The 13,882-nt window shown below is 47.3% G+C and overlaps 2 protein-coding genes across 5 annotated transcripts in view; both read right to left on the bottom strand.

Annotated features, from left to right (window-relative positions):
- Positions 1 to 1,092, bottom strand: part of DHX34 (DExH-box helicase 34) — a 31,025-nt gene extending 29,933 nt beyond the window's left edge. For both annotated transcript variants that reach the window (XR_008200895.1, XM_052656029.1), the window contains exon 1: positions 1,050 to 1,092. The gene's annotated coding sequence lies outside the window, so the exon portion shown is untranslated. The remainder of the gene's footprint in view (positions 1 to 1,049) is intronic.
- A 2,356-nt stretch (positions 1,093 to 3,448) lies between these two features.
- C5AR2 (complement C5a receptor 2) lies at positions 3,449 to 13,183 on the bottom strand. 3 transcript variants are annotated; one of them, XM_052656473.1, is made up of 2 exons: positions 13,155 to 13,183; positions 3,449 to 5,649 (listed from the first exon to the last, which is right to left on the bottom strand). In XM_052656473.1, exon 2 carries the CDS (start codon positions 5,632 to 5,634, stop codon positions 4,621 to 4,623), a length of 1,014 nt encoding a protein of 337 aa, XP_052512433.1. In that variant the 5' UTR covers positions 5,635 to 5,649; positions 13,155 to 13,183; the 3' UTR covers positions 3,449 to 4,620. The 3 variants fall into 3 exon arrangements, with proteins under 3 accessions (XP_052512433.1, XP_052512432.1, XP_052512434.1); XM_052656472.1 differs by lacking the exon at positions 13,155 to 13,183 and adding an exon at positions 9,462 to 9,570; XM_052656474.1 differs by lacking the exon at positions 13,155 to 13,183 and adding an exon at positions 8,406 to 8,473.
- Positions 13,184 to 13,882: the final 699 nt, after the last annotated feature.

Here is a 13,882-nt window from a genome sequence, read left to right as displayed (position 1 = left end):
ATTCCTCCCAGGCTGCTAACTGCCTTACGTATGTATGTGGGCCAGAATGGGGGCATCCTTAAGGCTCTCAAGGAGTCTAGTCGTAGGCTATCTTTTGGATTTCCTGGCTTGACTAGTTTCTCTCTTACTGTGCCTCTGACCATCTCTTGGCCTGTATTTCCTAGGCTCAAGGCTTTTAGAGATTTTTCTCTACTTCCCTCTCTCTCCTCTCTGGCTCTCCATCTTCAGGTCTCTTGTCTTTCTTTCTGGTCCATCTTGCTCGCCACCCTTACCTCTCTTCCCTCTCCTTGACTGGTCCCAACTGTTTTCATTGCTCTGATACTCTCCCACCCTGATTCTTTTTTCACTCTGATTTTCTCTCCAACTGTCTTTCTCCATTTGATTCCACTCCTCCTCTTCAGTTTTTCATCTCTCATTTTGTTTGAATTTTTTTTTGGTGACTCTCCGTTTTCTTCTCTCTCCATCACTGACTCTTCATTTCTCCATCTAAAATTTGTCTCCTAGTTTGAAGCTCTAATAATAGCCAACATTTACCTAGGGCTGACACATATCAGGCACTACTCTACATCACTCATATATATTTATATGCATACGTATACACCGTACACACACATATGTACACTTTTCTCAAAACCCTAGTTTCCACTCTCATCGTTCTACTTTCTTTACATCTCCCAAGTTCACGGTGCGATCACACTTCTCACATGGACCCTGCGAGCCTCTCTCCATCGGATCCATTAGTCTCTCGCCCTCGATCTCTCCAGTTTTCACCTTCTCTCCTCTCTCAACCTCCCCGTCTCTCAGTCCCTCAGTTTCTCGAAACTCCTTTTTGTGCCTCCATTTCTTTCAACCTCTCTGACCCTCAGTTCTCTTAGCAACGCTCAAGCTCCATCTCCATCTGCTTCTCCCGGCTGCTCGGCTTCCTCCAACACCTTGCCTCATCTCGGGGTCTCCCCGTTCCCGTCAGCCCGCTCCCAAGCTGTCCCGGATCCCGATCGGACTCCAGTCGCCGCCACCACCGCCCCACGCAGCCGCCCCACCCCCCTCACCTCGCTAACCGCCGCGATCACCTCAACTTCCGGTCCCCAGGACCGCTCACGCGCCCGAAGCCTGTTCTGCGCCTGCGCACGCCATTCTCACGGCCCCGCCCCGCCCCCACGGCGGACAGAGGAACCAATGAGCAGCTGCGAGAGCCCAAGGCTCACTATGCGCCTGCGTGCAGAATGAGCAGGCCCCGCCTCGCTTTGGGCGGAGCTTCGGGAGACGCTGCGCCCTCTGGGGGCCAGTGGAGGCTTGACGGTGGAGAATTGGTCTATCCTGTCTCTGAACAGCTAATTGTATCCGTGGGTCGCCCGGACGCCGAGATTTAGCCAAAATAGGACGCTGGCCTGAGCCCAGACGCTATCAAAACACCCCCCCGTGCTTTAGTTATTATAATTCATATTATTAATGTATTAATTATTAATACATTGATGTGTTCAGTTCCGTTCAGTCGCTCAGTCGTGTCCTACTCTTTGCGACCCATGGACTGCAGCACGCCAGTCTTCCCTGTCCATCACCAACTCCCGGAGCTTGCTCAAACTCATGTCCATCGAGTCAGTGATGCCAGCCAACCATCTCGTCCTCTGTCGTTCCCTTCTGCCTTCAATCTTTCCCAGCATCAGGGTCTTTACATTATGTATTACAATTCACAATCATTAATGTAATCTATTCATGTATAATTCACCCTATAACTCATTAATGAATAATACAATTCAACTTCCAAGCTTTCTGTTTTGAAGGTCCTAGGTTCTCCAGAGACAAACACAGGGATTAGATAGTCGGTGAATGTTGAATGAATGACAACTTGAAGGAGAAAAGTGACTCCTCTTTAGTTCTAGATGGGTCAGTCATTGCAGCACTGAGCCTCAGTTTCCCTATTTGTAAAACAAAGATAATGCCTACTTTTCAAGACTGTTGAGAAAAACAAATGCAAAAGTATACATACATAAGGTAGCTAAACTTTTTTCACTATTATACATAATAGGCACTTGATAAATGTTAGTTAAGTAGCTCAGTCGTGTCCAACTCTTTGCGACAGGTGAATTGTAGCCTACCAGGCTCCTCCCTCCATGGGATTCTCCAGGCAAGAATACTGGAGTGGGTTGCCATTTCCTTCTCCAGGGGATCTTCCCAACCAAATCTTTCATTTTTTATATCCTTCCCATCATTCTCCTTTTTCCTTTGGATAGCGTCTTGGTTAAGAAGGTGCAGCTTTCATTTCTAGAATCAGTTCTAGGTACTGAGGGTACAGAAATGAACAAAACAAAGGAGTTTATATCTTGGTGAGGAAGACAGACACATAGATTAAAATAAATATATAGAATGTCAAGCAGAACTGCATTTTCTATGGAGTAAAACAAAGCAGGGAAGGGACAAGGAGTGCTGCTATTTGGTCCAGTGATAGTCAAGAGAAGACATCTCCCAGAAAGTAACATTTAGGCAAAGAGCTAAAAATAGTGTTGCAAGCCATGGGGATCCCTTGGCCAGAGCATTCAAGGCAGAGGAAGAAACAGAGACAAAGACTGAGATGACCACATAACTTGGAGGGTTCAAGGGTCAGCAAGCAGGCTTGTGTAGTTGGATGAAGGTTGGAAAACGGTAGGGAATGAGGTGGGAGAGAGGAGGAGGATAGAAGTGTGGACTTTGGCTTCCGATCTGAATGAGGTGGAATCCATGGGCAGAGTTCCATGTGACTTAGATTTTAACAGAGTCCTCTGGCTCCCATGTGGGGAACAGCCTACAGGGATTCAAGATAAGAAGAGGGGCCCAAGGGAGAGGCTGCCACAATAGATGGCTGGACCAGGATGATGGTGGAGAAGATTGATGCTTTAAGATAGAATCTGTAAGGATTGGCTGATAAATTGGTCATGGACTGTGAATATGAGAGAAATGGAGGTGGCCCAAGGTTCTTGGCCTGAGTGCCTGGAAATAGAGTTGCCATCAACTGGGACAGAAAAGATGCAGGAGGATGGCTGAAAGAGAAAATCCATACTTCTCTTTTGAGCATATTAAGTTATTTATTCTACAATGAGTTGGGATGCCAAGGGGTAAGATGTATGTAACTATTGAATCCTTAGGAAGCAATTAGAACATTGAGGGGCCAATTCTTGTGTCATTATCAAAAGAAGAAGGGGAAGAAATTAACTAACATCTGCTTAAAATGTACAAAAGAGAACTACAATTTTTTTTTTAATGAAAATGGGAGAAAACAAACAACAAATATGAAGTTAGGAAGAAAATAACCAACTACCAATGCTAAGGATTGAGTAGAAAACGTGAAACTAGTTCTTGGGAAACCTTCTAATTGGAACCCTAAAGAACTTGATACATTCATGCTAAAAATAAACAAAAACCAAAGAACAAACTTGAGAGCAAAAGGAGGAAGTTACAACAAACCAAAAGCAAGGCTATTTTTCATGATCAAAGGACTTCTATGGACAGTTGCTCAGAAAGACTCTAAAAGGTTTCATGAAATTGATTCTTTTTAACAAGAAGTAACACTGATGCACTAAGAAAGGAAAACAAATCTCAAAAAATACAAAAGACTATTTACAAATGTACAAAGAACTCTCCTAAATGGCACCTGGCCCCAATGGATTAACAGCAAGATTTCTTCCAACTTTTTGTCCCAGGACAGGATTCACTTGATAAGGCAATTTTGGATCATGCATGAGAATTCTGGTGGTTTAGTCTCTTAAATTATGTCCAACTCTTGTGACCCCATGAACTGTAGCCTACCAGGCTCCTCTGTCCTCTGTCCATGGGATTTCCCAGGTAAGAATACTGGAGTGGGTTGCCATTCCCTTCTCCATGAGAATGCTGAATAAAATATCAAAAAATAAAATATGTGTTGTTGACCTAAGACGTGTCCCTGTATCAGATTTTTTTTTTTTAAGCAAGAAAAAGATCTCCATCATTGGGGTAGCTCACAATCTAGTTGGAAGAAAACTCTGTACACAAACGTAGTTTGGCTCTTTTTAAAGTTTGGGAAGGGTGGAGGCGAGACAGAAGTTAAACTAGCCCAGATGTTGTCCTTGGAAATTTTACAGGTTAGCTGGGAACGTTTGTTCCAGAAACTTGGAGAACGGAATGTTCTGTTCCCCAGGGAGGGGACTGAATCAGGGAGACCTCCCTGGAGGGAGTACTATTTGAAGAAGGCATTGAAGGAAATTTTCAGTGATCAAGAGCATGGATACTAGAGTCAGGTAAACATGGGATCCAATCTCAGCTCTATAATTTCCTTGTGTGTGTGATCTTGGGCAAATGACCTCTGGGTTGTTGTAAGAATTACCTTAAAGGAGAAACTGTGTGTAAAGTGCTGTCCTGGAGTTAAGAAGGTATCACTACTATGTGATTTCAAAGATCTGAACAAGTGATATTCTAGAGCAACCTTGTCCAGTAGAACTTCCTGCAATGATGGAAATGTTTTATATCTGCACGGCACATGGCAGGGGCATAACAAATGTTTGTTGAATGAATAAAAACAAATGACATTATCATTAAGCTCCTCGATCCAGCTATGCCTGAAGCCTATCTTGCAAAATGGGATAGGAGGATAGAAACCGATTTCCCCCTAGCCTACACTTCCATCTCTGAGACCAGGTCGTGGCTAGTCGATTTCTTGCTGACCATACTTTCATCCTCGCTCTGTGGCTCCTTCAGGGCCCAGCGACATGCAGCTGGCAGAGACTGGCGCAGTTGAGCCTGCCCAAAATAGAGGAAAAGCATGGGATTGAGGCAGCTGTGAGCAAGGGCCAGGCCCACCACCAAGGGTTCAGCCCGCAGGGCCTTGGCCAGGAGGGTGGAGTGTGGGGCCGCCAAGGTGAGTATCAATCCCAGCGCGTGGTAGGGGGCCCAGCAGACAAAAAACCCCACCACGACGGCCAGGCCCAGTGGCCAGCGGCGTCGGGTAGCATGACACAGGAGGGCACCGTGGCAGACGACCACGACCACCAGCGGCGCCAGAAAGCCAAAAATAAACCGGGTGGCCGTCACTGAGTTTTCAGCCACGGTCGAGCCACCGTAGTCCACCACACACTCCAGCCGGTGTGGGAAATGCTCCTGATGCAGCCGGCGGTAGATGGCTGAGGGCACAGTGAGCAGCAGGGCCAGCCCCCAGCATGTCCCACAGACTGCCCGCACCCTGCACGCCCGCCCGGCTGCCCCCCACCAGATGGGCCTGAGGGCCAGCAGGCAAAGGTCCATGCTGAGAGTGGCCAGGAGGAGGACGCTGGCATACATGGAGAGCAGGATGAGAGAGGGCAGAGTCCGGCAGCCCACTGCCCCGTACAGCCAATGGCCCTTGTGGGCGACCGACACCGCCAGGATGGGGAGAGACAAACAGCAGAGCAGGTCTGCTACGGCCAGTTGGAGGAACCAGATGGCACTGACCCTCTGGCGGGCCTCTTTCCAGGTCACCCAGGCCATCATGGCATTGCCCGGCACCCCCACCAGGAAGACGGCGGCATACAGCAGGAGTGGGGTCGCGTGGAGGAGGTCAATGGAGATGCAGGAGCCGTCAGCGCAGTCCACCGGGAGATCCGGAAGGTCGCCGTAGTCCCCATACTCGTTGCCAAGAGAAGTGTTCTCCATCCAGGCTGCAGACACCTGGGAAGGCGAGCAATGGTGTGAAAACTCAGAGACGAAAACTGTCAGGCCCTCGGAATCCTAGTGGATAGGAACCTCAGCCCATTAGCATCTCGGAAACCAGGACAGGACGTTAGAACTCCAGTGCAGGGCCTCCCTGGTGGTCCAGTGGTAACGAATCCACCTGCCAATGCAGGAGACACGGGTTCGATCCCTGGTCCGGGAAGGTCTCACATGCCACTAATCCCGTGCTCCACAACTACTGAGCCTGTCTGTGCTCTAAAGCCCAGAAGCCACAATTAACTGAGCCTGTGATCTGCAACAAGAGAAGCCACTGCAATGAGAAGCTGGGGCTCCGGAACGGAAAAGTAGTCCCCGCTCACAGCAACTAGAGAAAAACCTGCATAGCAACAAAGACTGAACACAGTCAAAATAAATAAATAAAGCTATAAGAAAAAAAGAACTCCGGCACATTAGAATCTTGGAATTCTAAAATGTTACAGTGTAAGAGCCCCAGCTTATTAATGTCTTGGAATTCTAGAATATTGCCATGTTAGAATTCTAACATGCTAAAAATCTTAGAATTCCAAAATACTAAGTTCTTAGAATTTAGTAGCTAGCTAGCCATTTATTGCTTGGCATTCTAGACCAGCCCCGTCCAATCGAATTTTCAGTGTTGATGGAAATAGTCCATATCTGTGGTCCAGTACAGTAACTGCCAGCCACATGTGGCTACCGAGTGTTTGAAATGGGAGCCAGGGTGACTGAGAAACTAACCTTTTTATCTTATTTCATTTTCATTGATTTAAATAGCTACACGTGACTGGTGGCTCTAATGAAGCTCCAGAGCATTGACCACTAGCCAGTTAGCAAACTGGAACTCTAGAATCTAAACTATTGGAACTTGAATATTCATCAAGACGAATGTGAAAGTGTTAATCATTCAGTCGTGTCCGACTCAGTGTGACCCCATGGATGGCATGTAGCCCGCCAGGCTCCTCTGTCCATGGAATTCTCCAGGCAAGAATACTGGAATGGGCTGCCCTTCCCTTCTCCAGGGGATCTTCTCAACCCAGGGATCGAACCCAGGTCTCCTGCATTACAAGGAATTTTTAATTCCTTATAGTGGAACTTTAAATGAGGGGTCAAGGAAGGCCTCTCTGAAAAGGTGACATTTGAGCAAAACCAGAAAGGAGGGGATGGAGGGCAGGAGGAGAAGGTAGGGGGTGGGGGAACAGAGGATGAAATGGTTGGATGACATCATCGACTCAATGGACATGAGTTTGAACAGACTCTGGGAGATAATGAAGGACAAGAAAGCCTGGTGGGCTGCAGTCCGTGGGGTCGAAAAGAGTCAAACAGGAACTGGACAACAAGAAAGGAGGTGGGGAGGGAGCTGTGCCGTGATCTGGGAGAAGTGAATCCCAGGCAGAGGAAAGAGCCAGTGCAGGTGCCCTAAGGCGGGGACAGGATGGTACACATTAGAACTCCATCTCCTGTGGAATAGATGGGAAGTAGAAACAGAGGTATCAGTGCCTATGTAGGTACTGTAAGCTCTTCATCTTTTATTCTGCATGGGACGGGAGCCATGGGAAGGTGCTGAGCAGAGAAATGACATTGTCTACCATAGAATGCGAATCATAACTACTACTACAACCCAGGTCTCCCGTGTTGCAGGCAGACTCTTTACCATCTGAGCCATCAGGAAATCCCCTTTCATTATTATCATTATTAAGCACCATCTAGTGAGTACTTTGTGTTCTGTGCCAGGCATTGCTCCAAGCCCCTTTACATATTATATCATTTAGTCCTTACAACAACCCTCCGGTTTTCACATCATTGTTAGACCCATTCTGCAGACAAGAAAACTGAGGCCATAGAGAAGGAACTTACCGAAGGCGGCACAGCTAAGCAAGTAACAGAGCTGAATTTCAAACTGTGTTAGTTAGTCCCACTCTGAAACTCCAGGCCCTAGAACATCATCATCCAAAAGTCTTAGGTTCAGGAGAGTTGGAAGGCCGGACAGCCAGTGACCCTGAGCAGACCCGGCCTCTGTGACTCTGAGTGCACAGTTTCAGCCGGCTCTCTCTCTGGGTTTCCTCATCTGAGAAGCTAGTCACGGAGATGAGCCTACCTCACCAGTTTGGGGAGGCTTTGAAGAGTCAATATGTGTAAAGCTTGTGGCACGGATCGAGGGCTCAGGTAGAAAATAGACTCGTCCGCATGATGTCATAATAACCTGACCCTGCGGCTCTCTGCTGACTCTTTTGGGCTGACTGGCCCTCCGCAGGGCATCAGCTGGAGTTGACACAACAGAAAGGGCAGAAGGGAAGTTGGGGCACTCCCCTTCCCCCTCCCTTCCCCCTCTTCCATGCCAAGTAGCTACTAAAAGGGCAAGCCATTGTGTGTGTGTGTGTGTGTGAAGTTTAGCACCTCGCTTTCATATTATTTTCATCTCTATCATGAAGCTATGTGCAGGCTTTAAAAATTCAAACCCTCAGGACTTCCCTGTGTGGTCCAGTGGTTAAGACTCCACACTTCTTCAGCAGGGGGCAAGAGTTCAATCCCTGGTTGGGGAACTAAGATCCCACACATGGTATACAGCGTGGCCCAAAAAAAGAAGAAGTGTAGAATCTCAGGCCCATCCCCAGACCTACCAAATCGGAATCTGCATTTCGACAGAATGAAAATTCAAGCCCTCACCAGCTGTGTGGCTTTGGGCAAACCACCAAACCTCTCTTTGTTGCAGTCTTCAAAAATGAGAACAATAGACTCACCTTAGAGGGTGTTAGGAGAGTTCATCAACTTAATAGGCATGAAGAGCTGAGCGCTTCCACCATGAGCGTTAGACGTGTGTTGGCCGCTTAGCCCCAGATCCACGTGTACCCTCTCCCGACACCCTGAGACTCCACCCTTCCCAGGTCTTCCTGGTTCAAATCTGAGTTTTGCCTATGTAAGCAACTCAGTCAATGCTATTTCCCTTTTAACACATTAAACAGAAATCCAAACACTCCCTGTGCCATTGCTTAATTTTTTCTGTTTAATGTGTCTCAGATTTACTTTCCCTATCTGGACACAAATCAACTCACTTCTTCATAATAAGGTCAAAATCAATCCCCAGTCTGGGCGTGTCATGCTTATTAACCAGCCACAGACTAAAGGACATTTAAGGAGCATCGTGGATGGTATTATTATCTTGTGATTTTATACACCAAAAAAATTATATTTCTATACTTATACCTATGCGTGTGCTTGTGTGCTTAGTCACGCAGTCACGTGCATTTCTGTGCGACCCCATGGACCGCAGCTGCCAGGCTCCTCTGTCCATGGCGATTCTCCAGACAAGAATACTAGAGTGGGTTGCCAAGCCCTCCTCCAAGAGATCTTCCCAATTGAGGGATTGAACCCAGGTCTCCTGCATGGCAGGCAGATTCTTTACCCACTGAGCCAGCAGGGAAGCCCAAGAACACTGGAGTGGGTAGCCTAACTCTTCTCCAGGGGATCCTCCCAGCCCAGAAATCGAACTGCGGTCTCCTGCATTGCAGGAGGATTTTTTTTTACCAAATGAGCTACCTGAGTATGACAATGTTCCTGAGCTCAGGAAGCTCACCTGAGTGTGATAATATTAATATATGGGGATCCCTCAACAGAAGCTTTCTGTGGACCTGCTCGAGCAAATTCCAAGAGTCTGGGATTCTGATGCGGATTCCACTGCGATGGCATTAAGACTCCACTCCTGAAATTCTAGTTCTGATTCCCAGATGCTGAAAATAATGAGTCTATATAACCAGGACTGGGGAAATGCCCCCCTCCCTTCTTCCCTCCATCCTTACCGTCTCTTGAGGAACGGTCCCCAGTTGGGCCAGATGCCACGGCAGGGGGCAAGATCCAGGCTGACAGCCAAGACCTTCTGAAGTCTCTCCCCCCCGCGTCTGGCAGCTAGTGAATTTCTGCAAGCTGGTTCCCGGAGCTCCTAGGGGACTCCGCCAGGCACTGTCACCTCACAGGTCCCAGCCGACGCTCTTAAGCAGGGAAAACTAGGATCGGCCTTTTCCTACTGCCGCTAGCGTCTGTCCCGGATTCTCCCCATGACTCACACATCCCAAAATTACCGGGCAGCGGGCAAAAGTGGGTGGGAGCTGACCCTGTGTCCCCAGCACCAATCTCCATATCACCAGCTTCCTGGAAGCCAGATCTACATGTGGCTTGACCTTTGGGGTCTGGGGGTCTTGGCCTAGACTCGCTGTCCCAGCAGGGCCCTCTGAGGTCTTCCCCACCAAGTCCCCACAGCCCACTACCCCCACCCACTCTCGGACTCCAACCCAGCCCCTCCCCTCCCCTCTGCCCTTTGCAGAGCCTTAAAGACCAGTATACCTCCCGCCTCCCACGTTCTGAGGGAGACAGCTCAAGGTCACAGCCTCCAGTAAAAGGCCAAGGGTGCCCAGCACAGGGCCCGAGGTGTCAGAGGCAGACAAAACACAAACAAGTCCTATCTGCTCTGTGGGCCTCGGTTTTCCCTCTTTAAAATGGGAAGATTTGGGGGACGTCCCTGGTGGTTCAATGGTTAGAATACTGCGCTTTCGCTTCCGAGGCTCGAGGTTCGATCCTGGGTCAGGAGTCTAAGATCCTGCAAGCTGCACAACTTGGCCAAAAGCTTAACAAAAAATAATAATAAATAAAATGGGAAGATTTTGAGCATAGTGGTTCCTAACCTCTCTCCCAGCCTAGCGTAGAGTCTGAGAACATGGATTTGAGAGCCAGAGCAATAGGATACATATTCTAGGTTCCCCATTGACAAGCTGCTTGGGCCTCAACCCTTCTGAGCCTCAACTTCCTCATCTGTGAAATGGACATTTTAGCTATGAACATTAAATGGATGAAGAGATTTAAAATATACATGCACAATAGCACCCGGCACACAGGAGATGCTGTGTACACATTTGTTAAATTAGGAACAATAAAAAGCATATGTTATCAATTCTTAAATGCTACATTTTAGGGACAAAGGCTTAGCAAGAGGAAGTGACCCTTATTCCAGACTCAGAATCCTTTATTCAGTGGTTTTGGTGTTTGTGCCACTGTGTGCGTGCTTCAGAGGTTGAAGGGATATATTTATACATTTCTTTTGTTGTTGTTTGGAGAAGAAACTCTCGTTGGTAGCTGAAGTTGTTTGGGGTCAAGAGACAGTAACTCTCAGTGTGAGCGGGGGTGTCTCTGGGCGACCTAGTCTTGGCTAAGCCTGACCTAGACCACTCCCTCTCACCACCTTCGTCCCCCACATCCCACCAGCCCTAAGCTCCCCGTGGGAAAAGTAACATGGGAGAAGTCCCAGAGGGTGGGGGCAGGTATGGGAGAGGACACTGTCCTTTATGAGCTCAAACCTCCTCTGATCTTGAGGTTACAGAATGTATTTGTCAGATCACTTAAACTGCTTGATCACCGAGTCCCAGGCAACTGTTTCTCGGATTCTAGGAAGCTAAGGTTTGCCACTGTCTCTGGAGCTGGAGGTTCTTATCTGGGGAGCGGGGGGATGCTGTGAATGGAGACAGGGACACAGATGTTATGAAAAGTTGGGGGGTCATTTAGGGAGTGGGGTTCCTTTTATAGACGCCCTATGAGATGCTGAGTATCGGCCCCTCAACACTGGATACAAAGAGAACATCTTAGAAGTCCGATTATTTGGGGCCCCATGGACTGTAGCTTGCCAGGCTCATCTGCCCATGGAATTTTCCAGGCGCGAATACTGCAGTGGGTTGCCATGCCCTCCTCCAAGGGGATCTTCCTGACCCAGGGTTGGAACCCTCATCTCTTAAGTCTCCTGCGTTGTACGGCAGATTCTTTACCATTAGCACCACCTGGGAAGCCCTCGAGAAGTTTGCTCAATTCACCCATATGAAATTTGTCATTTTTTGTGAGTCATAATAGGTTGAAGTCTGGCAAATCTGTGGCAACGGAAAGCAGATTAGTGATGGCCAGAACCTGAGGGGAAGTGGGGGATGTGAATGGAAAGTTACTGCTTAATAGGTTCTTCCTTTGGGGGTGATGAAAATGTTCTAGACGGACTTCCCTGGTGGTCCAGGGATTTAGACTCCATGCTCCCCATGCAGGGGTCGCTAGTTCAATCCCTGGTCAGGGAACAAGATCCCACATGTTGCACAGTATGGCATATATATATATATATATATATATATATATATAAAATATTAAATTTTAAAAATAAAATGTGTTTTTTTTTTAAAGAAAGTGTTCTGGAACTAGTTACATATAATAGTCTGTTATAAATAGTACTAGTTAGAAATAGTCGTCAGAGTTGCACAACATTGTGGATGTACTAAATGTTACTAATGGTGAGTTTTACATTATGCATATCATACAATTTTTTAAAAATAATAAGCTGTTATACCCCCTCACCCCAAAACAGGATGAAGTCTGGTAATTTCATAAAGTTCAGCCTAATGGGACTTCTCTAGTGGTTCAGTCGGTAAAGAATCCATATGTAAAATGCAGAGGCCAGGGTTCAATCCCCAGGCCCGTTAGATCCCCTGGAGAAGGAAATGGAAACCCACTGCAGTATTCTTGCCTGGAGAATCCCAGGGACAGAGGAGCCCGGTGGGCTACAGTCCATAGAGTCACAAGAATCAGACATAACTTGGCGACTAAACCACCACACCAGGGGCTAATAGAATTCCAGAAGCCCAAGAGGGTGAGTGGCCCAGACAGGGAAACCAGTCTCTTTTGAATAATATATATTATTACAAGATATCTGATGCATGAAAAAGAGTGTCTGTAACGTGTGAAGTGAAAAGTACCACAAAACAAGCAGCTGTAAAAATCACCATCCAGCTTAGAATCTGAATTTCTAGCTCAAGAGTAAATTTTTGGTGAGGGAACTGAGAGTAAGTATGTTAGCTTTTGCTGGTCAAGAGGCCATTCATACTCTCTGGCAGAATGAAGGTGGCCACAGACTGAATGGCATGGCTGTGTTCCAATAAAACTTTATTCACAAAAACAAGCAACGGGCAGGATTTGGTCCACAGGCTGGAGTTTGCTGATGGCTGAGCTAGGTCAAATAATCTGAAGCCTAAATTGTTGAAATCACAGACTCTCAGAACATTGGAATCACAGGCTACTTGACCCAAGGGATCCTACAATGTTAGCCACACACTATTTGAATCACAGGATTCTAGAATGCCACACCAGAATCTTCGCATGTTAGAAGTACAAACTCCAGCAGTTAGATGTTAAATTTTTGTAGATGATCTGAACATTAATCAAGGAATTATATAGCCCTGAGCTGTCCGATATGGTAGCCACTGGCTGCATGAGACTGCTGAGCATTTTAAATGAGGTGGATCTGAAATGAGAGCTGCTGTGAGTGAAAGCTACATACCAGATTTCAAAGACTTGGTGTGAAGAAAAATCAAGAATGTGAACTCTCTCAATAACTTTTTGTACTAATCATATTTTGAAATGACAGTACTTGAAATATATTCGGTTCAGTAAAATATAACATTCAATTATTTTACCTGATTTGTTTTGCTTCTCTTTGCTTGTCTCTTGCTTGGCTGCTGAAAAAAATCTAAAATTATGTGTGTGGTTCACATCATATTCCTTTCAGACAACACGAATCTGAAGTAATACCATCCTGGAGGTTGGAGATGGGGTAATTGAGAAGGTCATATGGCCCAGATGCAGAGGATTTGGGAGCTCTGCCCTCCCAGCTCGGCCAAACCCATCATCCACTTCCTTTCCCCACCACTTCCTCTTTGGTACTTGTTGACCCAGCAGATTCCTTGAGCTCCCGATTTCGCAATCGCCTAGCCCATCAATCCACTTCCCTTCTGGGCAGCGCTGATCAACACCAGGCCTTAGAAAAGCCACTTGGATCCCACATGTTGGTATCCAAGTGTTTCTAGAAGACCACTGTGAGGCCCAGGTTCTGGGAAGCAACTCCTTTCCAAATCAGGGTGAAGGAAAAGACCCCACTGCCTACAGCTTATTCCCCCAACCTAGGAAAGCTTGAGGGTGGCCAGGAACAGGGATGGAGTACAGGGATGGGGAGATGGGAGGAAGAAGTCAGGGAGGGCTTCCTGGAGGAGGCTGCACCCTGAAGGAAGGTAGAACAGCAACAGGGGTGGTCTTTTAAAAACAGACCAGGCAGCGAGAAACCAGGCAGGAGAAAAGGCAAGGACCCAAGTGGGAGAGGATGGAGGGCTTGAACCAGAAAAGATGTGGAATGGGAAGAGGGTGGCTT

Source organism: Budorcas taxicolor, chromosome 18, assembly GCF_023091745.1.
Source record: "Budorcas taxicolor isolate Tak-1 chromosome 18, Takin1.1, whole genome shotgun sequence".
NCBI lineage: Eukaryota > Metazoa > Chordata > Mammalia > Artiodactyla > Bovidae > Budorcas > Budorcas taxicolor.
This window is presented reverse-complemented; position numbering and strand designations above follow the sequence as displayed.

Coding starts and splice junctions, on each gene's coding strand:
- C5AR2 (XM_052656473.1), bottom strand. CDS start 5,634: ATGGAGAACACTTCTCTTGGCAACGAGTATGGGGACTACGGCGACCTT.